This window comes from Thalassophryne amazonica, chromosome 6, assembly GCF_902500255.1.
Source record: "Thalassophryne amazonica chromosome 6, fThaAma1.1, whole genome shotgun sequence".
Classification (NCBI taxonomy): Eukaryota; Metazoa; Chordata; class Actinopteri; order Batrachoidiformes; family Batrachoididae; genus Thalassophryne; species Thalassophryne amazonica.
The window spans coordinates 63916343-63943584 of record NC_047108.1 but is presented as its reverse complement, the minus strand read 5'-3'; the positions used below and the strand labels follow the sequence as shown (position 1 = coordinate 63943584).

General features: G+C 41.7%; 1 protein-coding gene across 1 annotated transcript in view; it reads right to left on the bottom strand.

Moving 5' to 3' along the window:
- scn8aa (sodium channel, voltage gated, type VIII, alpha subunit a) overlaps window positions 1-24829 on the bottom strand; it is a 223578-nt gene extending 198749 nt beyond the window's left edge. Inside the window, 3 exon segments of the mRNA XM_034172325.1 lie at window positions 775-1109; window positions 24143-24207; window positions 24604-24829. Coding sequence (XP_034028216.1) covers window positions 775-1053 — 279 coding nt within the window. The 5' untranslated portion in view covers window positions 1054-1109; window positions 24143-24207; window positions 24604-24829.
- Window positions 24830-27242: the final 2413 nt, after the last annotated feature.

Genomic DNA, 27242 nt, shown 5'->3' with positions numbered 1-27242 from the left:
TATATACATTTAGCTATTTGACAACAAATGGCTTCACACAACCACTGACCATAAGTTTAAAAAAAAGTTTTTTGTGTAATCATTCATATTCTCTGAAAAATGGCCAAAAAAAATCTAAAATTCTGCCAGGGTATGTAAACGTTTGAGCACAGCTGCATATATCAAGAAGTCAGACCAGTGGCTCAAAAAGGATTGAGGGAGAGCACAGAGGCTCTGATAATGGCAACACAAGAACAAGCCCTGAGCACCAGATTCATCGAGCCAGCAGTAAAACAACAGCCAACAGGTCCCACGTTGCATCCTGTGCAAATGTACCCCAAAAGACAGACCAGTACATAAAAAAACAAACAACAATATCAAAACGTGCAATGATGCAAGATGAAGGCTGGGACAGTGTACGCTCAGAGTCACAACCAAGTGATGGGAATGGAGTACAGGAACATCTGTGCGGCATATGGATTAGAAGTCCCCAAGTAACAATGGGAGACCCCCCCCCCAAAGGTGGTTCAGAAGGACAGGACTAAGGTCTTGTGGGACTTCAAATTACAAACATACTACAAACATAATGAACATTAGGCCAACTAATTAACACAGGTTTTCAGTAATATCAACAACAAAATTCTCTATAAGAAGCTTTGTTTAACCCAATTTAGTACTGCAAATTCAGAAGGAGGTAGGAGAGGACAGCACATACAAGTAGGAGAGCACATACAAGTCAGAAGCATCCTAATATCTATGTGTATTTTTGTGTCTGAGTGTGCGTTTTCATCTCACTTTCTGATTATTTAGGTAGAATGGGTCCAGGTCCTCCAGTGGCACCGCCACCATTCCTTGAGGGATGTCCCCATAAATGTAGGGCAGGCTCTTCCCAGCCTCCAGGTCACTGTTGGGCTTGGGCTTGTTTTCGTCATCATCGTCACGGTAGCTGCTGTCCTGCTTGGGCGGCTTCTTGTTCTTCTCCTCTTTGATGCGCTGCTCAATAGCCGCCAAAGATTCCACAGTAAACTTCTTGAAGCTATCAGGTCCTGGCGGTGCAAGAAGGGGTGCAGCCATGTTTTCATCCTGCAGCTACTTGGTCTTTAGGTTTGTACCATCCACAATAGCTCGCTCTAAAGGAGGCACACACAAAAATGTCAACTATTTTAAGTGTCCTTTGCAGTGGAAAAAAACACAATCCCTGTGTAAACATTACAAATACCCTAATGTGCACAGTACTGTGTAAAAATGTTAAGAACCTTGCTGCTTCTGTACAGAAGTGGATTTTGATGTTTTTGTTCTTCATTAGCATTTTAGCAAGTAAGTTGCTTATAGCTGCTCCTGTTTTTGCTTGGTACCTGGTGTGAATCCATGTTGTATTGGTGCAAGTTTTACGCTAGATGGCTGCCCTTCCTGACGTACCCTGCAGATGTACATGGATAATGGAGCACAGGTAGCTTTAAACTGACAACCCTCTCTTTGGAAGGCAAGTACACTAACTACTTGCGTGACTGTGCTCCTGCCATCACTAATTCAAGAATTTTGCTCAGGTGTTTCATGAATAAAGCAAAAATCTTTGCAGATGACTAAAAACTTGATTACTTTGTAGGTTTTCAGCTCAAAGCATTTTTGCATAAAGGCAACAAACAGAACATGAGATAATAAACGCATAATGAAATGATGAATATGATGTTCTTGTCAATGCATGCGTAATTTAAATGGGCTGCATTTCTATACAGCTCTTCCATTTGATGCAGATGCTCAAAGCATTGTAAATGAGACGTTCACCCATTGTCTCCCTCACACAATCACACATACCCACCAATGTCAGTGAGCTGCTATTCGAGGCTTTGAACATACTCTCCCACTCAACTCAATTTCGGGTGCAACTTGAGGAATAAAGACCTTACTCAATAGCACCTTAGGGACCAGTCCCACTGGCGTTTAGGAGGATTTGCCTATGGATTGCGCACAAAATTGACTCATATTTGCTTAACATCCGCAATATGTGTGAAACATGCTTGTATGAGTCGGCCGACACCCGCACACGTCCGCAATTACCCGCAGAGGCACATTTTTCCGTTCCCAGGATTTTTGAGCTGCACAAAATTTTGGCTGCGGATTACATCCGCCTTAAATACTCCATACATACTCAATACATACATATACATACTCAATCTATGTGCTGTATATTCGCCGTCATCTGCTGATATCCGCAACTGACAGGGATTTGTGGCTTGGCAGCAGACTGGGACAGTGTGTAAAACGGATATTTTGTGTGCCCATCATGTCCACATCATTAACTAAAATAAGCTGTAGCGACTGCATACAGACTGGCAACGAATAAATCGTTTTTATTACGTCTGCTTTGCATCTGATTTGTGGCGGATGCAAATCAGATGCGCTGTGTTCACAGCTGAATGCCGTTCTTTGTTCTACCGGCTGCCACATGCTCTGCGGTGGATGCTGCGTATATAAAATAATTATTTTGTGGCAGATTAATTATTTTATTCTGCAAATTGGCTGTTGAAAACGGCTCTAATCACCTCCTGAATCACAGAGGAAGCTGCAGCTGGGCCGCGTGCATGCGCGCGCGAAAAGCTAACAAGCTGCAGAAAGCATTTTGAGCCATCTAAAAAGGTAATTATTTGACTTGTTTACATTGTCAAGGCTTGATAAAACAGTTGTGTGTTTTTTCCTTCTTGTCTGCAGCTGTTACATTATTTATTCCTATGTTTATAACAGATTTACATTCTTGTTATAATCATTCAGACGAGCTGCGCTCTGATGTGATCCGCTGACGTCACCACTCGCCCTGTTCATTGCTTGTTTACTCCAGTCAACTTGTCCAAGTCCAGCAAATGCTCCAGAGGCTGTATTGCTGGTGTGAATAGTGATGCCGACAGCCCAAGTGCGCTTCCTTTATGACCGCAATGCAGATGCCGTGCACGCACAACACGTGCACGATGCATTCATAATATACCCGTAATACTGCCGCGATAATCGCAATGCGTCAGATCCGTTTCCTCACTACATGCGTTATACAACCGTGATTGTTCATCATATATTCACTATATATTATTAATATATCCGTAATTCATACTGGGACATTTGTCATTTTTGGCCATTTTTGTTGCGGATGACAACAAATGCCCGTACTTTGTATACTCAATTCATGCGCAATTAATCCTCTCCCCAGTGGAACCGGGCCCTTAGTGAGTTACTTGTCTGACAGTGATCAAACTGTAGTCCTGTAGATCCTGTAGTCACAAACCCATCTCTATAACCTATAGGCCACCACCTCCCCAGACCTAAATAACTTTGATTTAAAAGGTAAAGAAAAAGTATTTAAATCTTCCCATTATTCTTGCAGCATGTTTGTAATTTTAAAATATTTATCCTTACTGAATTTTTTTTTACACAGTTCCTTATATGTATGCATCTGCACAAACACACAGGGCAATTCAGTTATGAAGCACCAGTTCAATGTTAAATGACGTTAATAGTGAGGTAATGAATAATTTGATCTGTGATCAGTATGGATTGCCCCTCACGGTTTGGAAAGTATGTGAGACGTTGATTAATTGCAAAGTTTACATATGTGTGATTTTGTGTCATGGTGACTTGTTTTTAACGTGATAACTGCATTAATTTTGATGCAGTTACACTAAAATCAGTCTGAGTGGGAGAAATGCAGCTGCTCCATGGTCACACAGCCTTTAAAAAAAAAACAGCCTGGTAGAGTGACTGTTGCTCCCACTGTTGCGCCATGCTCACATAGCCTGATACAGTCTTGTGTAGACAACAGGATCAACATACTTCTGCAAACGAAAAAATCTCATAAAAAGTTAACGTAAAGCCGCCATCATCTCTTCTCTGTGCAGATGTGAGCCCAATGAAAACAGTGTCTCACTCAAAGCATGTGCACAGCCGAGGTGGCTGAAATTCCACAGAACCAGAAAAATAACAACTCAACTGTTTTTGAGAGTGTTTGCCATGATCAGTGGATGGGGTTATAAATAAAATTATCATTGTTACCTTAATCATCAGAAAATATAGACATCATCTTTTGTGAAAAAATGAAGATAAGTATTTTATTTTAAAATATGTAAAACATTGTACACCTTGTTTTCATTTAAGACCACAGACAACAGTAGCATTTGTGATCCGTGAGACTACTAATATCCAATATGCTACAAGACTGCTAAAATGTAAACTATATGATTGCAGCCATTATAGGCTTTAAAATATCAATAACGTGCTGCAGCCATACCGACTGTAACGTGTAATGGGATACAGTTATTAATGACGCAAAATATATTCAGTGTACAGATATTGATCAAACACAACTAATCCAACATTAAGGGCCTGGTTTCTTAAAGGCTTGCATATGGTAAAACGTGCACAAACATCATTGCACTCGCAAATACATCTGTATGCTGAGTTACAAACTGCACAATGAGGTAGTGTCTGTCAAATGTGCAAAATCACACATATTGTCCATTTGCATTCATGCATACCCGAGTGTCCAATTTTCTGGAAGGGAACATGCACATAGGGGAGGTTTGCACACACAATACATTTTATCAAGGTCAAACTGAAACTTTGTGGGTGCTGGTAGCATCTGTATTTTGAAAGTCATAAAACTGGGCATTAATTTATAGGACTGTTCCAGCAGCAGAGATGATGCCAATTTTTCATACAGAGAATTTAAATAAATAAATAACCATTCCCTGTAAACATCAGTTTTATATTAAAGGGTTAACCGTTTATTTTGTGCTTGTTTCTTTAAGAATAAATGTCTCCATGTGTAACACAGATCCACATATCGGAATCTGTGTTGGACATCACAGCTGTGCACAAAGAATGCACATCTCCTATGTCAGACATTTGTTAATTATTGTCCTATCCATGGTATTTAAAGGTCACTGCTAGGTTTTTTTTATAAAAATAATTTTCTTTGGTACTACTATAATTTCATGCCTAAGCATTTAAATAAGGGATTCATAATATGGCAATGCCAATATTACTAAAATTTGCACTGTTTGTAAAAAATGAACAAGGTATTCCCCTGAAAGGAAAAAAAATTCAAGCAAATCAACAGCCAAGAACTATTTCGTAGCAACCATAGCGACATTACAGATCACATGGAAGCTTCCCCCAACTTGTGCGATGGATGCTGAGAAGCACACGGCGACAGCAAATCAGAATACAGAAAGGCAGCATGATGTCAGCTGGCTGCTTGTTCGAACAAACTAGACCAAGATGGCTGAAAACACTCCAAAACAACTTATTTCTTTATAAATCGAATATGTTTCTCATATTTTTTTGTAAACGTTAGCGAGAAATAAACACTTCTAAATCTAAAAACACAATTTTGAAACCAGATAACACCTCTGAAGTGACTTACAAGACATCTTACGGATGCCAGCGTACACGCCCATGGAACGTGCATTACACAATGTCAAAGGTAATCTCTTCCTCCAGTAGATGGTGTAAAAAGGAAAAGAAAATATTCCCTATGGAATTCCCCCCACAAGTAAGTATGTTCTCGTCAGTAAGGTGAGCTTAACTTGCAACCAAAATACAAAAATAAACCAACATTATAATGGCTGAATTTCGGTACAAACTGAATTTTGTCAGTTTTGCGCAATTTGAAGGGCCGTATGCCTTCAAACCATGTGGTGAATAATTATGCTGTGCCCTGCCAGTGGAAAGCACAGCTGTCTGTGTGCACATCTGTTTTATGAGTCTGCATGAATTGATTACGGCTGATGTGATCTGTTGTCATGTGTTGTCTGTGTGCATAAAGCACACAGACAACAGGTATGTGCACACAGATGTCTGTGTGCGTTCCACTGACAGAATGCAGAATAATTATTCACCAGTTTGCTTAAATACCTTAGGTGGAGCAATAATAAAATGTCTGAAATATAATTTTTTTTTTTTTTTTGTCAGTACATAAACTCGCTCAGTTGTGTGGCAGAGTTTGTGCATCACAAGACACGAGATGCATATCTGCAAGTGACTGATTTACTTTCATTTTGCACTTACGGCCATTACCTCGCACAAAATCCTCATTTACATAGTGCTGCCTACATCACATTAACACCCACTATTAACTGCACAATCATTCTCTGTAAATCACATCGCAAACTGTCTCACCCCAACAAGCAAAGGTTTAGACTCCCTATGCAATCTAGCACTTGTTATCTGGGATCTTACCAAATCAGGCCCTGAATGTTATTTCTCTTGCTTCAAATGGCGTCATCTTCATGACAACACAGTCCCTGTGTGTGCATATGTACATACTTGGCCAATAAAGCTGACTGTGATTATGATTCTGAAAAGGACTGTCAGGTATCTGAAAAACACCTCCACACAGAAAATCTATCACAGGGCCACAAAAAGACCAACAAACACATTCACACCCACACGCACGGTCAACTTAAAGTTACCAATTCACCTAACCTGCATGTCTTTGGATGTGGGAGGAAGCCGGAGTACCTGCAGGAAACCGGGGAGAACATGCAAACTCCATACAGAAAAGTCCCAGGTGGAAAGTGAACCCATGACCTTCTTGCTGTGAGGCAACACTGCTAACCACCAAGCGGGCCTAGAACATTTCATGAAAACCTGTAATCTAACATACTTAACAAAATTATAAATGCAACATTTTTGTTTTCACTCTCATTTTCCATGAGTTGAAGTAAAGACTTCAGACTTCTTCTATGCACACACACAAAAGGTGTATTTTTGTTGTGTTTTGCTCACAAATATGTTAAAGTTAATATTAGTGAGCATTATCCACTTGGCTTGTGTGGCATCTCTGCTGGTTAAACAGCATAATTATTGCACAGATGCATCTTGCACTAATCACAATAAAAAGGCCATTGTAAACTGTGCAGAGATCATATTGGAAAAAAATCTTTATTAAATAAAGACAGGGAGAACATGGAAACTCCACACATAAATGTCACAGGTGGGAATCAATCCCATGACCTTCTCGCTATGAGGCAACAGTGTCAACCACTAAGCCACTGTGCTACATGGCAAAAGAAATCCTTAAAAGCCCACAGTTACCATTGCATTCATGCCCATGATGAGTGTATATAAACTTCTCACCACAAACGTACCTGAATCATGTCAGAAAGGGGAAAAAAAAATGGATTTGAACAGCCAAAAAAAATGTGAGAAATATTTTTGCAATTTCTATAAAACTAGCAGCTTAACAGTGATGAGCCAACAAAGAAAGCTACACGCCAACACCATGTATCACCGTCACTCACTCCAATTGACATTATTGGGGGTAAGGAGATAAGATAAAAACAATACATACTCTGTGTTGTCTTAAACACTCCTTTAATGTCATCACAATGATACCTAAACTAAAACCAACCTGGTCTCACGGCAAGTCGTGATTCAGCAGCACGAAATATACATTAATCTATTGGTTCGTGATATTGTGACAAAAAGCGCCTCATTTTCGTCACGGCAGCACAAATTCATTCTAATTCATTCCGTGATGGCTGCACGAAATTAAAAGTGAAGCGGGGGGGTCGGGGTGGTTATGGTTAGGGTGGGGGGAAAGAGTAAGATTAGGTTATGGTTAAGGTTAGGGTTGGGGGTGGGAGTAGGGTTAGTAATAGTGAATTAAAAAAAGCCCTGTCACGAAAATTTGACTCATTTTGTCACAGGAGCACGACAAAAAAAAACACATGAGACTGGGGTGATTAAAACATATGCACAGTCAGAGGCTATAAAGATAAATATTTCAAATTGTAATTGTCATGGTCTGGACTTTTAGTATCATGTTTGGTTCTGCTTAGTTTAGTTTTGGTTGTCTTTTCAGTGTGTGATTTCTCTGGCTGGGATTTTCCTGCTTGGGCTTTGTCTTTCTGTTGTCTGTCTTTCTTTGTGCTTGGTGATGGCCGGTGCACACTGTTTGGGCCACACCCTATTCTGGAGCTTTCCACACATCTTTTGTGAAATTTCATACTGTCTTCTTAAGTTAACTATTTCAACAGTTCTTTTAGTCAGACAGGAAAGATTGTTTTACCTGCTTTACATGTTTCGGCTACTTCCTGTAGCCTTCCTCAGAAGCGTCACAAGATGGGAAAGTGAGGTGTCTTATAGGCTGCTACTTCTCGATTTGGCCAGACAGCAAGGGGAACGTACGCCCCCTACTGTCTGACGTCTAACGTCTAATGTCTTTAACGTTTAAGAAGACAGTATGAAATTTCACCAATGTTTATATGAAAGTTTTGGACCAAGCGGTGTCAAGGCATGCCGGGCGCTGGAACATCAATTTTTAAAGTTAGCACGGTACAAGAACGACCTATGTTTCCATCTGAGGTGCCGGGATGAGGGAATAATCCCGAGGAGTTTATACATCAGAAACCCGATAAAGACCAAGAACTCTGAGGACATCGTACGCAAAGCACGTAAGGCCCTGATTAAAGAACGGATACGGATTATTACACACAACATCACGCAAATCAACGCAGACATCGAGGAAAAAAAGGCAGGATTTTAAACGCATCTACAATCCACAACCTGAAATAAACGCGGACATGATGGAGCATTTAAAACAACAATACGAAAAGGAATTCATAAAAACCAAGAAGAGACACATCGAAAAACTGGACAAACTCTTAACCAAAGCAAAAGCTAACAGGGACACAACAAAACACGTAGCTGTGCCGGACAATTGGGTAAAAAACTACTCACAACATCAGCTCACACACACAGAAACACAAGTATTAGCAAAAGGACTCAACTACGCAATAACACCGGACACAATACCATACGAGGATTTCATTTTAGCCACGGAATTAGCTTGTCAATCCATACACGATCAGGGAAAGAAATCAGCATTACGCAATGAGGTAGCAGGCATTCTCAAAACCGCACATTTACCACCCAGTAACATCACCAAGGAAGAAAGGAGAGCCATACATACACTAGGTAAACAGAACGACATCATTATACTACCAGCAGACAAAGGTCGCACCACAGTAGTTATGGATAGGGACAGTTACAACAACAAAATGGACATCTTGCTTAAGGACCACAACACATACCACACACTGCAAAAAGACCCAACAGAACAACTAAAAAGGACTCTTAAATCATTACTCAAACCCATGTTAGCTGAAAACAAAATAACTCAGGACTCATACAACCACCTGGTGCCCACAGCCACCATCACCCCCCGGATATATGGTTTGCCGAAAATACACAAGCCTGACACACCACTCCGCCCCATTGTCGATAGCATAGGATCCGTCACTTATAACCTTTCCAAATCTCTTGCAGAAATCATAAAACCCCTCCTCGGACTCACTGAACAGCACTGCAGGAATTCACAACAATTGGCAAAGGACTTACAACAAATCACCATAGGACAGGATGAAATATTCATATCACACGATGTCATATCACTTTTCACAAAAACTCCAGTAGAAGCCACACTCAACATCGTACACAGTAGACTCAGTAAGGACAAATCACTCCGGAAACGAACCAAACTCACAGTTGAAGACATCATGTCACTACTCAGTTTCGTTGCCACATCCACTTACTTTCAATACAACAACACCATATACAAACAGACTGAAGGCTTCGCCATGGGAGACCCATTATCAGCCATTATGAGCGGGTTTTTCATGGAGCATCTGGAACAACAAGTTATATCCACAGCACCAGCAGATTGTAGCATATCGTTTTGGAAAAGGTACGTCGATGACATTTTAGAAAAAATTAAAACCGGACACACACAACAGCTCACAGATCACCTCAACACCACAGACCATACAGGCAGCATCAAATTCACGTACGAAGAGGAAACAAACAATGAAATAGCTTTTTTGGATTTAAAAATACACCACAACACAGACGGCAGTATCAAACTTAAAATACACAGGAAACCCACACACACGGACCAATATTTGCTCTGGACATCAGAACACCCCACAGAACATAAGCTGTCAGAACACTGTACAACTGGGCCACTATAGTCACAGATACACAGGACAGGGAAGAGGAGGAGATACACATACACAATGCACTCACAAACTGCCAGTATCCACAATGGGCAATAGAAAAAGGTAAAAAACAGGTACAAAACACAGAAAAACACATACAAAAGAAGAAAAAGAACACTCTCAACAAAAACAAACCGGCCATAGTTACACTGCCATATATCAGTGGTGTCACTGAACGCATCCAAAGAGTCATGAAAAAATACAATATCAATACACACGGTCAAACCACACACCAAACTCAGACAGCTTTTAGTTAGGCCCAAGGACAAAATAAAACCAGAACACAAATGTGATGTAATATATGAAATACCATGCTTATCATGCAACAACACATACATTGGGGAGACAGGGAGACAATTTGGAACAAGGAAAAATGAACATCAAAAAGAATGTGAAAAAGAGACAGCCAATAGACAAACAAGAGCAATAAAAGAACAAGCCGAGCAGGAAAATCTCAAATCAGCCATATCCGACCATTGCAAGAGGAAAAATCACATCATGGACTGGACCAATGCCAGGGTCATATGTGCTGAAAGCAACAAATACCACCGCTGGATCAGAGAGGCCATCGAGATCCGCAAGCGAGGTCCAAGAAGCATGAATCGGGATGAGGGGGCCTACACCCTATCACATACATGGGATGCCGTCCTGGAGAAGACGTCAGACAGTAGGGGGCGTACGTTCCCCCTGCTGTCTGGCCAAATCAAGAAGTAGCAGCCTATAAGACACGTCACTTCCCCATCTTGTGACGCTTCTGAGGAAGGCTACAGGAAGTAGCCGAAACATGTAAAGCAGGTAAAACAATCTTTCCTGTCTGACTAAAAGAACTGTTGAAATAGTTTCCACACACCTGTTTCTAATCTGTAGCTCATCACCAGGGTGTATATAAGCTTCACTGGTTGCACTAGTTCTCTGCCAGATCATTGTGCCTTGTGCCATCGTTTCCAGCTCTATACCTTGTGTTTCCTTGTAGTGCCTGCTTCCCTGTGTTTTTTGACCACCTGCCTGTTTATATGACCACGCCTTTTTGCCTGATGTTTTTTCTTTGTTTGCTGATTTTGGACTGCCGTAGTGTGTACCGGACCCTGCATATCTCACGAGTAAACAATCTTAAAAACCAAACCTGTGTTGTTGAGTCCAGCATTTGTGTCCAGACGTCTCTGTCCATAAAACCTGATAGTAACCAATGTCCAATTAAGTAAAGTAAAGCAAAGACACATATTAATTCAGACTGAGGTCATGTGGTATTTGGATTGTGGTGCCAAATGTTACTAATTTTCCCATAAGACTGAAATAGCAGCAGCAGCAATTAACACATGAAAATGGCTTTGAAGGATAAATTATGTTTACTTGTTGATGCTGACTTACTTGACATATTTAGAAAGGTGTGAATTGCTAAAAACACATCTTATGGTTCATGGTTAGTCACAAAAGATAATCAGAGGTGCATTATGCAGTCTACAAGCACTGCATGATAAAACAGGTTCTAGGAGATGCAGTCTGCTCTGTGTCAGCCTGATCCTGTTGGCTCTCAGAAACTATGCAGAGTGTGTCCTGGTTAATACTTGGATGGAAGACCAGTGACTGTGTCTCATTTCTCCAGGTAAAACTGGAGTTGCATCAGAAAGGGCATCTGGCATGAAATCTGTGCCAAATCCCAATGCGGATCTATACTGAATGCAACATGGTAACCCTGAACAACCATGGGAGCAGCCAAAAGTCAAACAACAACAATGATAGGACAGATGTGGTAAAACAACTGAAAGTTTTAAGGGATTACACTGCACAAATTTTCACCAAGCTAATACATGTAACCATAAATATGTACCTTTAGCCCAAAATCCAATGAACACTAGGGTGAGAACAGCTATCCTATAAAGAACATTTTTCAGGTTGACAATCTGTTTCTGTTGTTTTAAATGGAAAGGAGCTGCTGCTGGCCACACCTTTCTAATTGCCTTCAAATTCCTTCTTTCTCTCAAACACCATGTGGATGTAAATGGACTGCATTTATATAGAGCTTTTCCATCTGTATCAGACACTCAAAGGGCTTTACAATTATGCCTCGGCTTCACCCAGATAAACTCACACACCGATGTAAGGGTACTGCCATGCAAGGTGCATCGTCTGAACCATGGACTCTAAATTATATTGGTGAGTAAACGGCCATTTTGTAATGTCTAAAATTAATTCCTTAAACTCAAACTGATAGCAAATCTCTACAACTTGGTATAAATTTAATTAAAAATATAAAATACAGCTTCCTGATAGAGTGGTGTAGAGGAGGTTTTTCTTAAAAGACCTGAAAGTTCAGCTAATTTGGTCATATTGTGCGGCCCTACTGTGATAGCTGAAAAGTTAGAATATGAATTTACATCAACATAAAAAAAAAATGCTTAAAGTGGCAGGGGGTTAAGAGGGCCACAGTTGGAGGGTCTGGGGAGCAAAGCCCCCCAGAAGCTGAAGTTTTTTAGACATGATTATGCTCCCCAGAGCATAAGGGGGGATAAGAGAGCCATAATTTTTTATTTGATAATTATGACCTACAGCTCAAAAATAAAAAATAAAAAATAATTTATCTTAAAATATTGGAACATTTCATCTGACGTTTGATTAACTCACTACTTATGCAGTTTAAATTCCACAAATCTCTCAATCTGGTTTAGTACACACAACCACAACCACGGGAAAGACAGCTGACTTGACAGTTGTGCATGAGACAGTCACTGACACCCTCTACATGGAGGTTAAGCCACAGAAGGTCACTACTGAAACACCTGGGTGTTTGCAGAGTGCGGTATTAAAGCATATTCATGGAAAGTTGACTGGAAGAGAAAAGTGTGGTAGGAAAAGATGCAAAAGAAACAGGGATGACCACAGGCTTTAAAAGACTACCAAGCAAAGCTGATTCAAGAACGTGGGGGTGTCAGGTTTTGGCTCAGTGTTTGTTCCCGTCGTCATTTGTCCCCTTTCTCTTTTCCACTGTCTGCCCCGGTTTTGACTTAATAATTGCTTTAGTTTTGTCACTTGTTAATTTTCATCTGAGTTAGGTTTTGTTCATCCCTTCTCTTCTTCATCACGAGCGCTGCAGCCACAGGCACCAGCTCCAAAAATGATCACGCCGTTGGAAACTGACGCACACGTTTTGCCTGATTTCTCTCTGGTGTCCACAGCGGCGGCGCCACCAGGAATGTGTATGTCACTTTAGCACTCAGCAACACCTGCCATGACATCCACAGATGGAGTGTGCAGCATCACCTGCGGCACCAGCCAGTCCAGATTCAGCACACACCACTACAGTGTCTCCTGCTGCATCAGCCGGATCAACTCCTGCGCGCACCACTCCAGCGTCACCCGCCGCGCCAGTTGGAGCAGCCTCAGCACGCATCACTTCAGTAACTCCTGCGGCGCCAGCTGGACCAGCTTCAGTGCGTGCAACTTCACGGTCAGTAACAGCATCTGTAGGTGCGTCCGTTACACGCACGCTGTCGGATGATGCTGCCGGTCCATCCTCTCCTGAGCCTCCTCGTCCAGTTCCAGCGTCCGTATCAGCCAGGGAGACGACCACTGAGGACACTAGTTGTGGGACGGTTAGTGAACTCTCGCTTTATATCTGTGTTATGCTTTCCTGTTTTTTGCTCGCAGCATCTGATTCATTTGGAAATGCGTTTGAGGGCCCACGTCAGCACCTGGAATGGTTCCCGTTAAAGCTTCAACAGGAAGTAAGATGACTTTGTGCCTGAAAATATGTTACAGATTGGTTTTGTTTTTCAGGCAGATTGGTTTTGTTTTTCTGGCCCTCTCTGGGGTTAGGGTGTAGGTTGGTTGGGAATCAATTCCATTCATTATCGGTTAGAACCCTTTCTCTGGTCCCAGATCAACTTTTCTTGTTCTGATTATCCGCAGAGTTTTTTCTGCCGATTCTTTAGTTTACTTCATTTTTGGAGTAAGCAGGGGTTTCAAATTAGTTCTTTTCCTGGTCTGATTACTTTTCTTTGTTTGAGTGACAATTCATTTTGACAGGGCCTAGCCTTCTAGTGTTTTTTGTTTAAACGCATTGATTTCTCATGCAAGCTTTCTTTTTGTCCTCTTCGTATCTCTTTTTTTTAAATTAGGTCTGCATCTGAGTACTGTAGTTCTTGGATGTCATGCTTGTTTGTTTCAATTATTACCTGGATTTGGGAGTTGGAATTGTGTTTTTGGGTCTCTGCTCATTGGGTTTATGGGCTTATCAGTGCTTTGGGTTACAATTTGTTTCTGTGGCTTTCCCGATTTGTGGGCCTCCTCTGTGAGCGACTGTTCGCTCTTCTTGGTTGTTTCAGGTTGTACAGTTCTGGGTCAGGCCTCAGAGCCACCCTCCTGACTCAGCTTTTGGCCGGTTGCCTAACATACCCATGCACAGTATTAAGCCACATGGTCATCTGCCCAATTTTGCATTGGTCCCTATTTGCCACCCGGTTACCCCCTACCAGTCTTTCTAGGTTTTGTCAGGCATCCTTGTGGTCCCCTGTCTGGTATGCTTTTTTGCATGGCCCAGGTTAGAGATTTCCTCCATCCTGTTTCCCCCGCCTGTCCTGTGGTTGCCCTTCGTGGATTTTTGTCAGGAACGGCCGCTTTGTGGTGAGGTACTGTCAGGTTTCGCCGCTGTGTTTGTTTCCATCGTCATTTGTCCCGTTTCTCTTTTCCACTGTCTGCCCCAGTTTTGATTTAATAATTGTTTTAGTTTTGTCACTTGTTAATATTCATCTGAGTTTGGTTTTGTTCATACCTTCTCTGTGTATATTAGTTTCTGGTTTTGTTTTCTGCTTACCATTTATTTTTGGTTCAGTCATGTATGTCATTGTCTGTTATTTGGTAGTCTCAGGTTTTGTTTCTGTTCTTCATGTCACTGTTTAGCCTATAGTTTGTTTGCCATTTAGTTATCTTTATTACATTTTTGACCCTAGCCATTTTTCAGTTCTGTTCTCGTTTTGTCTTGTCAGTTTTTGTTTTCTTTGTGTAATCATTAGTTTTATTTCTTGGTTGTTTTGTTCTTATAATATGCTGAATTATCTGTTATTTATTTTTTCCACTTCCGTTCTTGTTTAATCGTAACATTTATTTACTGGTTCACTGCTTTGTTGACTCCATTCACTCACCAGCTCTCTGTCTCAGTTCTGAGCCATGTTTTGACCCTACTCTGCTTTTCAGATCCTGCCTTTTGCCTCAGCCCTGATAACCCTGTTTACTTGTATACGGAACCCTGCTTGTTTTTGACGTCTTTTTGCCTCACCCCTGTCTGTTACCTTTGCTCTGTGGACTGCTTACCTGTGTACCGTACCCTTGTCTGCATTAAAGATCAAGCCCTTTCTTACTCATACGCCTCACCTAACAGTCTGCATTATAAATAGACAGATAGATAGTACTTTATTGATCCCCCTTGGAGGTAAATTCCATTGTCCAGTAGCAAAAATGAGACATACAATAAATAAGCACAAAATACAAGACATAAGCAAACATTAACATCATCAGTATGTGTTATACAGCCTAATGGCCGAAGGGATGAAAGATCTCTTATTTTGTGTCCAGCCTCTGTCTGTGCCTCGCTTCCACTCAGCATGACAGGGGGAACTTCACAAGGAGATGATTGGCACTGGAGTCATGGCATCAAGAACCACCACAGTCATGTCCAGGAAATGGACTACAAGTGTTGCATTCCTAGTGTCAACCCACTCCTGAACCAGAGACAAAGTCAGAAGCATCTCACCTGGGCTAAGAGTTAAAAAACTGGGCTGTTGCTCAGTGGTACAAAGACCTCTTTTCAAATGAATTAAAATTTAGCATTTTGTTTGGACATCGACTGTGTTTTATCAAATCCAAAGCAAATGCAGCCATCTACCAGGAGATTTTAGAGCACTTCATGCTTCCATCTGCTGACAAGTTTTACAGAAATGTTGATTTCCTTTTCCAGCAGGACTTGGTACATACCCATAGTACCAAAACTACTAGTAATGGCTTTACTAACCATGGTATTACTGTACATGATTGGTCCCGTAGACAATACAGAATAGATTCTCTATGGGGTATTCTCAAAAGGAAGATGAAAGACACCAGACTCAACAATACAATATCAAAGGAACCCGGGCTTCCATAACATTTAATAAATGCCACAGTCTCTATGCCATGCCAAATTAATGCAGGAATTCATGCAAAAGGAGCTACAACGAAGTACTGAGTACAAAAATCAACATACTTTTCAGAGGTTCAACATTTCTGTTTCACAAATCCTGTGTTTTTCGTGGGGGGGGTTATCTTATGAAATATTCTAATATTTTGAGGTAATTTTTTTAGCCGTAGGCCATAATTATCAAGACTAAAATGAAAAATGCTTTGAACACTGAGGTTATAATGAGTCTAGAATATATAAAATGTTTACTTTCTAAAATAATTGACTTGACAAAAAATATTGAACCTTTTCATGATATTCAACTTTTGAGATGCACCAAATGGTAAATGGACTGCATTTACATAGCACTTTTCCATCTGCATCAGCAGCTCAAAGCACTTCACATATCAAATGCCTCACATTCATCCTGATGTCAGGCTGCTGCCATGCAAGGTGCCCACTACACACAGGGAGCAACTAGGGGATTAAGGACCTTGCCCAAGGGCCCTTAGTGATTTTCTGGTCAGGCTGGGATTTGAACCAAGGATCCTCTAGTCTCAAAGCCTTTAACCACTAGACCATCACCTCCCCGACGACGATGTGCGTGTGACCCTGTTAAAGTTCTCTGTCATATTGATGTACATCTTATTGTAATTTACCACAGGAACAGTGGCTTTTTCTGGATCAGTTTGTCCCTCAATGAGCTCCACTTCTTTTTACACTCATCTGGTCTGAAGCCCAACACTTAACCACTAGACCAGTGCATCAATCATTAAGAAATACAAACAAAATTGTACTGTATAGCAAAATCTGTCTGGAGTAGGCAGTTCTCAAAAGCTCGCTGACTCGTAAGGTAGTCACCAAGGCATGCAGACAACTTTGAAGGAGTTACAGGATTCTGTGGCTGTGACTGCAGAAACTGTGAGTAGGTCAACATTTGTCTGCAATAGCACTAGTTATACAGCTTCATGGTGCCAAGAACATGGAACAGAGAATTTAAATATTTATGTTTTTTTTACTGCCTGCTCCACTCAGGTTTATCATACAGTATGCTATTTGAAATCCTAAATAATTGTCTGTCTGCATGTGGCCCCGCGATAGGCTGTTGTCCAGTCCAGGGTGTACCCTGCCTGTGAAGGCCTGTGAAGGCTAGTATAGGCTCCAGCCACAAACCACCGTGGACCTTGACTGGAGTAAGCAGGTATAGAAAATGAAAGAATGAATGCATGACGTAAAAATTAAGTCCAAGATGTTAATCCTTACAACCCCAATCAGAAAACCTCAGATGGTGTGGAAAATGAAAAATAAATAAATAAGTAAGAGATTCTTCCATTTACTTTGACTTTTATTTCATTACAGTTCATATGACATTAAAATATTTCATGTTTTGCTTTTGGGCAGCACAGTGGCTAAAGCCACTTTCACACCAGGCCAATGTAGAGTTGCATAATGCTGCATACCAACTACGCCGAACTTATGCAGCCCTACGTGGCAATACGCTGAGGGGTGCAAAGGGGTCTGCGAAATCAATGCAAAACAAATTTGCGGACATTCGCTGTACTGTACTGGATGTGGTGCTCTACGCAAGTCTATGCAACACTCCACTACTGTATGCACATCTATGCAACACTGTGCTACTGTACACCTAGCCTCTGCAATTGTACGCTACTCTACGCCAGTCCGGCGAAAAATCCTTTAAGGTTGTTTATCAGTACATACCTGCATTGCTAAAGTTTATTCATCCCACTGGACTCTGCTGAACTTTGGTAAACGTTTCTGGCAGTGAAGCTTCAAAACCACAGAAGAAGAAGAGGTGGGCCAAAGCTTCCCTCCTGTGCGCAAAATACGAGGTCTGTCCATAAAGTATCGTACCTTTTTATTTTTTTTTTTAACTATATGGATTTGATTCATATGTTTTCACGTCAGACAAGCTTGAACCCTTGTGCGCATGCGTGAGTTTTTCCACGCCTGTCTGTGAAGTCATTGGCCTGTGAGCACGCCTTGTGGAAGGAGTGCTCCTGCCCCGTCGTCGGATTTTCATTGTCTGGAAATGGCGGAATGATTTGGGGATTTTCCATCAGAATTTTTTCAGAAGCTGTTAGAGACTGGCACCTGGAAACCATTCGAAAAATTTATCTGGCTTTCGGTGAAAATTTTACGGGCTTCACAGAGAATAAGGACTATTACTACAGCTTTAAGGATGGCCCACAATGGCGCTCGGCGCGCCGCGCTCCGAGCCGCGACGACAGGCACGAACCACTGGATCATTTCTAAATGGATGGCTGTGTGGAGCTGGGACCGTCGTGTGCACTTTCTCTGGTTATCACAAGAGCTGGACATCAACCATTTTCTGGCAGATTTCACTTTTAACAAGAGATTTTGTCGTGGAAAGCCGTGCGGAGGCTTTGTGCGTCACGACCGATTCGCTGTTCGAGCAAGACAAAGAACGCCTCCATTTCGGCGTGCCAGAGGACACGTTCGGACATGCCCAGCTCTCCACAATTTCTCTTATAACTCACTCGACTGGTAAGCATTGAAAGCCGAGATAGACATGTCCGAACTTGTCCTCTGGCACACCGAAACGGAGGTGTTCCTTTGTCTCGCTTCCAAAGCGAATCGGTCGTGACGCGCGAAGCCTCCGCACGGCTTTCCATGACAAAATCTCTTGTTAAAAGTGAAATCTGCCGGAAAATGGCTGATGTCCAGCTCTTGTGATAACCAGAGTAAGAGCACACGATGGTCTCGTATCCATAGAGCCATCCGTTTAGAAATGGTCCGGTGGCTTGTGCCGCGTCGTCGCAGCTCGGAGCGCGGTGCGCCGAGCGTCCTTAAAGGGGTCCTTAAAGCTATACTAACAGACCTTATTCTCTGTGAAGCCGTAAAATTTTCACCAAAAGCCAGATAAATTTTTCGAATGATTTCCAGGTGCCAGTCTCTAACAGCTTCTGAAAAAATTCTGATGGAAAAAAACCCCAAATCATTCCGCCATTTCCAGACAATGAAAATCCGACGACAGGGCGGGACCACTCCTTCCACAAGGCGTGCTCACAGGCGAATGACGTCACCGACAGGCATGGAAAAACTCACGCATGCGCACGAGGGTTCAAGCTTGTCTGACGTGAAAACATATGAATCAAATCCATATAGTTTAAAAAAAAATAAAAAGGTACGATACTTTATGGACAGACCTCGTACATAGCCATTCCTGTGTAATACGCAGCACAATGCAACTCTATGCAGGCCCGGTGTGAAAGGGGCTTTAGTGGTTAGCACTGTTGTCTCACTGCAAGAAGGTCATGGGATCGATTCCCACCTGTGGCCTTTCTGTATGGAGTTTGCACGTTCTCCCCGTGTTTGTGTGGGTTCCCTTCGGGTGCTCCGGCTTCCTCCCACATCTACAGACATGCAGGATAGGTGAATTGGAAACTTTAGAATTGTCCAGGTCTCCCTTGTAAAAGAGAACATCATCTCAATGGGACTACCTTGGTTAAATTTAAATTTTCGCCTGGTCACTTCATTTCAGTCTTAAATTGCCCTCCCCCAACTCTTTTGGAATATGTTACAGGCCTGAAATGCAGGAATGAATGCATATTAACAAATGAAATAAAGCTGAACATGGCAAAACATGTAATATACTGGGTTCATACTATCTGCAATGAATTAAACACAAATATAAGAATCACTGCATTCATTTTTTTTTTATTTTCATTTTACATACCATTGCAGCACTTTTTGATTTTGGGTTGTAGTTTGTTCTTTCCATTTTTATGATTGTTTTAGCTAAACTCCAAGTTGTACAATTTGGAAATGTTCTTATTAGGGATGTCCCAATCAGGTTTTTTTTGGTCCCAATCCGATTCCGAGTCATCTGATTTTGAGTATCTGCCGATACTGAGTCCCGATCTGATACTTTAAAAAACTGAATGAACAATGAACAAATGCTAAATATATAATATTTTCATTTTAATCACCTTATTTTATTATTTATCAGTTAAACATTGCACTTCTCCTTGAGGTAGCTTGAACAATCAAGTAATAATTTACCAGACTTAAAAAACGCACAAATTTCCATGTTATTTTATTTGTCTAAAAATAAATGTCCAAGGTTCCTTATGTTAAACAAGAAATGATCTAATCTGAAATAACAGGTGGTTTTAATTTACAGATGAAAAGTTTCTAAAGAACCATTTATTGATTTAGCTATTTTAATTACAAGTGTTCTAAACTTTTTTAAAACAGTACAAAAATTTTTTCTTCAGAAAACTGCTCCTGTTTTGTAGAGATCAATGGTTTCTGCCACTAGTCTTCCGTGTTTTGTCCCGACGCGTCGTTCCTATTGGACAGCGCGAAGCTACGTCACAACTCCGAGTGTCGAAAGTTGCATTGGGTTGAACTTATGTTTTTTCTTTTGTTCAATAAATAATAATAATAATAATAATAATAATAATAAAATTAAAAAAAGATCGGGTTGAACTTTGACCGCGTCAGCCTGCCGACAAGTGGCAATGTGTTCTCCTGTCAGAAGCATCGCTTTTGACGCGACGCTTCTGATGCCTCTAAAAAGCAACACGTCTCATTGAAAATAATGCTTTTTAGAACAACTCGACGCCTCTGATGCTTCCGACGCGTGAAAGGCCCATTAATCTGCAATAATGAGCTTGAAATAGCGCTGATCAAAATAATGAGGATACAATCTATATCGGATTCCTGATCGGGATGCAACGTCCGATTTCAGTCAAGTCTGAAACCACGTGATCGGGCCCAATTTCCGATCACGTGATCAGATCGGGACATCCCTAGTTCTTATATCTGTCCCTGATGTGTCTGAAGACAATCTGTTGTACAAGTGTGTTATATTAAAAGGTGTGTGTCATTGTGACATCCACTGTTTTGTGTTTTATAATTTTATACATCTGCTGTAGGTCATGTGGCAGATTTGTTTTCACTGTGTGATGAAAGATTTTTTTTTTATTATATATAATGTAATATTATATGATATCACCAAAGACTGCTTAAAGGTACACAAACAGCCATGTTTCCATGTTCTGTTAGATGTTACTGCCCCAATATTAAAGGGGAACTTTATTCATCAATGTTAACCTCTAAAATAAGAGATTATATATTGAAACAGTGACATTTTAAATAAAAACAATATCTGCAATAGATTAGCTTAATTTTTATGATTTTTAAAAAACTGACCAGCCTTCCATGTGCTGCATGTATGAAGTCACAAGTGTTGATTTTGCACAGCCTGGTGTACATACATGCAGTAAAACACCTGAAAATCTTACACTTAAATTATAATGTGATATCAGAAAGTAGCAAATGATATTTCTTACTCTTATTTATGAATATTAGTCAAATCATTAGCCTATTTTTTGAGTTTTTTGTAAGAATTTTTACTGATATCTCTACACGTGTTTACATTCAACAGTGTGTTACGAGCACTTGTGATGTCATAGCACTGGAGGAAACGTAATTTGAAAAATTCTCAAAAAATAAATTCCAATAATTATCAGAAACTGTATTTCAAGGTTGATACAATCATTATCTTTATCTTTTAGAAACTGCTATTTTAATACAAGTGGAGTATCCCTTTAAGGCAACAACTGCGTGACTAAGTATGGTACCTTAATACCACCCTGTAAAAACCACTCCATGATCAAAACATCGACCCACTTACTCTCTGATTTATTTATTTGTTTGTTTTTTAAGTTGTGCAAATGATGACAGCAAAGCACTTTATGGATGCATGACTCAGTGGAAGATTTTCCCATTAGGCTTAGCTCAACAAAAATATAAACGCAACACTTTTGGTTTTGCTCCCATTTCGTATGAGATGAACTCAAAGATCTAAAACTTTTTCCACATACACAATATCACCATTTCCCTCAAATATTGTTCACAAACCAGTCTAAATCTGTGATAGTGAGCACTTCTCCTTTGCTGAGATAATCCATCCCACCTCACAGGTGTGCCATATCAAGATGCTGATTAGACACCATGATTAGTGCACAGGTGTGCCTTAGACTGCCCACAATAAAAGGCCACTCTGAAAGGTGCAGTTTTATCACACAGCACAATGCCACAGATGTCGCAAGATTTGAGGGAGCGTGCAATTGGCATGCTGACAGCAGGAATGTCAACCAGAGCTGTTGCTCGTGTATTGAATGTTCATTTCTCTACCATAAGCCGTCTCCAAAGGCGTTTCAGCGAATTTGGCAGTACATCCAACCAGCCTCACAACCGCAGACCACGTGTAACCACACCAGCCCAGGACCTCCACATCCAGCATGTTCATCTCCAAGATCATCTGAGACCAGCCACTCGGACAGCTGCTGAAACAATCGGTTTGCATAACCAAAGAATTTCTGCACAAACTGTCAGAAACCGTCTCAGGGAAGCTCATCTGCATGCTCGTCGTCTTCATCGGGGTCTCGACCTGACTCCAGTTCGTCGTCGTAACCGACTTGAGTGGGCAAATGCTCACATTTGCTGGCGTTTGGCACGTTGGAGAGGTGTTCTCTTCACGGATGATGTGAAGGAGATGTGTTGCACACTGCATGAGGCAAATGGTGGTCACACCAGATACTGACTGGTATCCCCCCCAATAAAACAAAACTGCACCTTTCAGAGTGGCCTTTTATTGTGGGCAGTCTAAGGCACACCTGTGCACTAATCATGGTGTCTAATCAGCATTTTGATATGGCACACCTGTGAGGTGGGATGGATTATCTCAGCAAAGGAGAAGTGCTCACTATCACAGATTTCGACTGGTTTGTGAACAATATTTGAGGGAAATGGTGATATTGTGTATGTGGAAAAAGTTTTAGATCTTTGAGTTCATCTCATACAAAATGGGAGCAAAACCAAAAGTGTTGCGTTTATATTTTTGTTGAGTATAAAATGGTTCCATGACAACTGCCCAAGCTGCAAGACATTTCAGGGTCAGAGTACTAATGTGAAGCTCTGCTGAAGACTGATGAAACCTGTACAGATGGATGCAATAAATTCATCTCTTGGTTGTATTTCCATGCACAACTGCCCTACTCTGTATATTCATCCACCTTTTTAATTGCAGCATGCTGTCCTGGGATGGAAAGGCGCTGTCTGCAGACAGATCACCAGCCACATGGAAATCACGCACAGACCGCCACTTTCCGCTGTTGCGTAACAGGACCTCATTAAAAATGCTGGCCATGTAAAGCTTCTGGAGCACACAGAGAGAATCCTCGTCCCGTCAGGGAAGAAAGAGAAAATCAATCCGGCAGACTGTTTTAAAATGGACGCAGATCCTGGAGCTGTCCACTTCAGCACCACACACAACAACCAGAACCAATCACACACCGGCCTTCAGTCTCAGCAGGATTTCACAGAAGAGGAGGAGGACACTTATTTATTTTATTTTTTTCAGAAACCCAGCATAAACACGATAATCGGCGCCATTCTTTGCATTCTTTTTCTATCAAACATGTCCTTAAAAAAAAACCCCGCTCGGCTGCAGGTTTGACTGCGCAGAGAGGTGGCCCGCTCCACCACACGCTCCACAGCAGAGCCACACTGCTGCAGTGGGGTGGTTTGCATGTTGAAAATATCACGCAGGTGTCGATTTATTTTTCTTTGTGGTCAAAGTCACGAGGTATGACAATGAATCGTTGCAAATTCCTCTATTTCGAACTAAAGTCCACGATCGATAGGTTTTTCAACGCCTGTGCGGTTTTTTGTTTTGTTTTGTTTTTTTGGGTTTTTTTTTGCGCGTTGATCTGCACCACACCCGTGGAGCCATCGGCTGCCAAATCAATGAGGGCTCCGTGCGTGCACGAGACAGCAGAGGAACAGCAACATACGGTCAGAGGAAAGATGTGAAAACTAAAATAAGACGACTGCAGCGCCGCTTTAATGCCGCCACACCAATAAAGCAACAAAAAAAGGTGGCGTGGAGGAATGGAGATGGAAGGAGGAATGGGATACTCACATAGCCTCCTCATTGAAGCTGTGCGACGCATCATCCTGTAGTCCTTCCGATCATAAAAGTGGGAGCTGGGGGGGGGACATCAGATTATTCTCTTTCTTTTTTTTTTGTTTTTTTTTTGCAGAGGTGCTCCTTGCTTACATCCAAACCTATATATGAGGCATCTGTCTCATCGACATGTTGCAAACAATTAATCCGATAAATTCGTGACCATTCCGATCAAATGACTGCTAAATATTTCGTTCCTGCTCTGGTCCAGCCGTCAAAAAAAAAAAAAAAAAAACAGAGAGAGAAGAAGGTGAAAAAAGAAGAAAAAAGCAGCAGGACCCCCCCACTCCCCCCCAAAAAATGAAAGGTGCGCGCTGCTCTGCGACATTTCCGCAAGGATCCCGACAGACTGACAGATTCCTGCGACTGCAAACATCTGCGTTGTGCTGCAGCAAACTAAAGTGAAGGATACTCACTTTGGAAGCGTTACAGAGAATCCAGAGAGCCGTTGCAGGACTGCAGATGTGGAGGAGACGGAGGAGAAACTGCTGTTGTCGCCATATTGCTGCTGCTGTCTCCCCCCCTCAGCGCGAGCAGCTTCCCTGCATAACAGATGACTCCCACCACAAAGTGAGGGAGTGTCGGCCAAAATCCGAAAGGTCATTCAGGCCTGCAGCTCCCAAACTCTCCTGTCACCCCCCCCCCCCCAAAAAAAAAAATATGAGTAGAATCAGATACATGTGCGCAGACAAGGTTGGTGTGTGAAATAGAAATGAGTGTGTGACTCTGCCTGAAAGAGAGAAATATAAATACCCTCGGCTGTATGAGCATAAAAATAGGACCTTTTGACCTCTTAAAATATGTCAAGGTTAGCCATCTTTGAACTTGTCCAAGGTCTGTGTCCCAGGAATGTTCCCTGTGAAGTTGAAAACACTGGCAGTAATAGGACTGGACTTATGCTGAACACAGACAGATGGACGGACGCAAAGTCTTCGCAATACCCGATAGCCATATTTTGGTCTCGGGTAAAAACAGGACAAATCACTCAAACCACCCATAGGTGCGTCCAGAAAGTATTCACAGCGCTTCACTTTTTCTACTTTTTGTTATGTTACAAAATGAGATTCTCTTTGGGAGTGACAAGAATGGAAAAGATTAGGAATGAACATATCAGAGGGACAGCTCAGGTGGGACAGTTTGGAGACAAAGTCAGAGAGGCGAGATTGAGATGGTTTGGACATGTGCAGAGGAGGGACCCAGGGTATATAGGGAGAAGGATGCTGAGGATGGAGCCACCAGGCAGGAGGAGAAGAGGGAGACCAAAGAGGAGGTTCATGGATGTGCTGAGAGAGGACATGCAGGTGGTTGGTGTGACAGAGGAAGATACAGAGGACAGGGTGAGATGGAAACGATTGATCTGCTGTGGCGACCCCTAACAGCAACAGCCGAAAGACAAAGAAGAAGAAGAAGAAGTTATGTTACAAAATGGAGTAAACTCTTTTTTTTCCCCTGGGACTTCTACTCACAACACCCCATAATGACAACACAATTTTTTTTTTTTTTGTGGAAATTTATTAAAAAATAAAAAACTAAGGAACCACATGTGCATAAGTATTCATACTCTTTGCTTAATATTTTGTTGACGCACCTTTGTCAGCAATTACACACTTGTGTCTTTTTGAATATGATGTCACAAGTATGGTGCACCTATCTTTGGGCAGTTTTGCCCATTCCTCTTTGCAGCACCTCTCAAGCTCCATCAGGTTGGATGGGGAGCATCGATGCACAGACATTTTCAGATCTCTCTAGAGATGTTCAATTGGATTCAGGTCTGGGCTCTGGCTGGGTCACTCAAGGACATTCACAGAGTTGTCCTGAAGCCACTCCTTTGATATCTTGGCTGTGTGCTTAGGGTCATTGTCCTCCTGAAAGCTGAACCATTGCCCCAGTCTGAGGTCAAGAGCACTCTGGAGCAGGTTTTCATCCAAGATGTCTCTGTACATTGCTGCATTCATCTTTCCCTCAATCCTGACTAGTCTTCCAGTTCCTGCCGCTGAAAACACCCCTGCCACCACCATGCTTCACTGTAGGGATGGTGCCTGGTTTCCTCCCAACATGATGCCTGACATTCACGCCAAAGAATTCAATCTTTGTCTCATCAGACCACAGAATTTTGTTTCTCATGGTCTGAGAGTCCCTCAGGTGCCTTTTGGCAAACTCCAGGCGGGGTGCCATGTGCTTTTACTAAGGAGTGGCTTCTGTCTGACCACTCTACCAAACAGGCCTGATTGGTGGATTCTGCAGAGATGGTTGTCCTTCTGGGAGGTTCTCCTCTCTCCACAGAGGAATGCTGGAGCTCTGACAAAGTGGCCATTGGGTTCTTCAATGCCTCCCTGACTAAGGCTCTTCTCCCCCATTTAGACATGTGTCCAGCTCTAGGAAGAGTCCTAGTAGATCCGAACGTCTTCCATTTATGATGATGATGGAGGCCACTGTGTTCATTGGGACGTTCAAAGCAGCAGAAATGTTTCTGTACCCTTCCCCAGATTTGTACCTTGAGACAGTCCTGTTTCAGAGGTCTACAGACAATTCCTTTGACTTGATACTTGGTTTGTGCTCTAAGATGCACTGTCAACTGTGGGACCTTATAGACAGGTGTGTGCCTTTACAAATCATGTCCAATCAACTGAATTTACCCCAGGTGGACTCCAATGAAGCCACAGAAACATCTCAAGGATGATCAGTGGAAACAGGATGCACCTGACCTCAATTTTGAGCTTCATGGCAAAAGCTGTGAATACTTACGTACATGTGATTTCTTAGTTTTTCTCTTTTTTAAATAAATTTGCAAAAGTCTAAAAAAAACTTTTTCACATTGTCATTATGGGTATTATGTGTAATTTTGAGGGGAAAAAAATCATTTCATCCATTTTGGAGTCTATAAAATAAAAAAGATGTGGAAAGTGCAGCGCTGTGAATACTTTCCAGATGCACCATATGCATTAATGCATGTTTTTTTGTAGTTTTGCTTCTGCACACCTGAATCAAATAAAACAAGTTGTGCTTAGTGTTAAGTTTCAGCTTTAATTCAAGGAGCTGAACAAAAACACTGCAT